At 44.3% G+C, this 370-nt stretch overlaps 1 protein-coding gene across 1 annotated transcript; it reads left to right on the forward strand.

The window, feature by feature from the left end:
• The first annotated feature begins 30 nt into the window (after positions 1 to 30).
• LOC110440638 (60S acidic ribosomal protein P1-alpha 5-like) lies at positions 31 to 354 on the forward strand. The gene has a single exon (XM_021483805.1). The coding sequence runs from the start codon at positions 31 to 33 to the stop codon at positions 352 to 354; it is 324 nt and encodes a 107-aa protein (XP_021339480.1).
• Positions 355 to 370: the final 16 nt, after the last annotated feature.

Consider the following 370-nt stretch of genomic DNA (forward strand, 5'->3'; position numbering starts at 1 on the left):
ATTTGATATTCATTTTAGTCCAAAATGGTTATGTCAGACTCTGAAGCTGCTTGCGTTTACGCCGCTCTCATCCTTCAAGATGAAGGTCTTGATGTTTCTGTTGAAATGATCGAAAAGATCATCAACGCTTCCGGTTTAGCCGTTGAAAACATCTACCCAAAGATCTTCGCCAAGGCTCTTGAAGGTAAGGACATCAAGGACTTCCTCTTCAACATTGGTTCCGCTGGTGCTGCTCCAGCTGTTGCTGGTGGTGCTGCCGCTGGTGGTGCTGCTGCCGCTGAAGAAGAAAAGGAAGAAGAAAAGGAAGAAGAAGAAGAATCCGACAGTGATATGGGTTTCGGTTTATTCGACTAAGTTAATTAAAGGAAGA

The sequence above is a fragment of the Mizuhopecten yessoensis genome, unplaced genomic scaffold, assembly GCF_002113885.1.
Source record: "Mizuhopecten yessoensis strain PY_sf001 unplaced genomic scaffold, ASM211388v2 scaffold658287, whole genome shotgun sequence".
NCBI lineage: Eukaryota > Metazoa > Mollusca > Bivalvia > Pectinida > Pectinidae > Mizuhopecten > Mizuhopecten yessoensis.

Excerpts from the sequence above, each read along its gene's own strand:
- LOC110440638 (XM_021483805.1), top strand. The coding sequence starts at position 31 with ATGTCAGACTCTGAAGCTGCTTGCGTTTACGCCGCTCTCATCCTTCAA.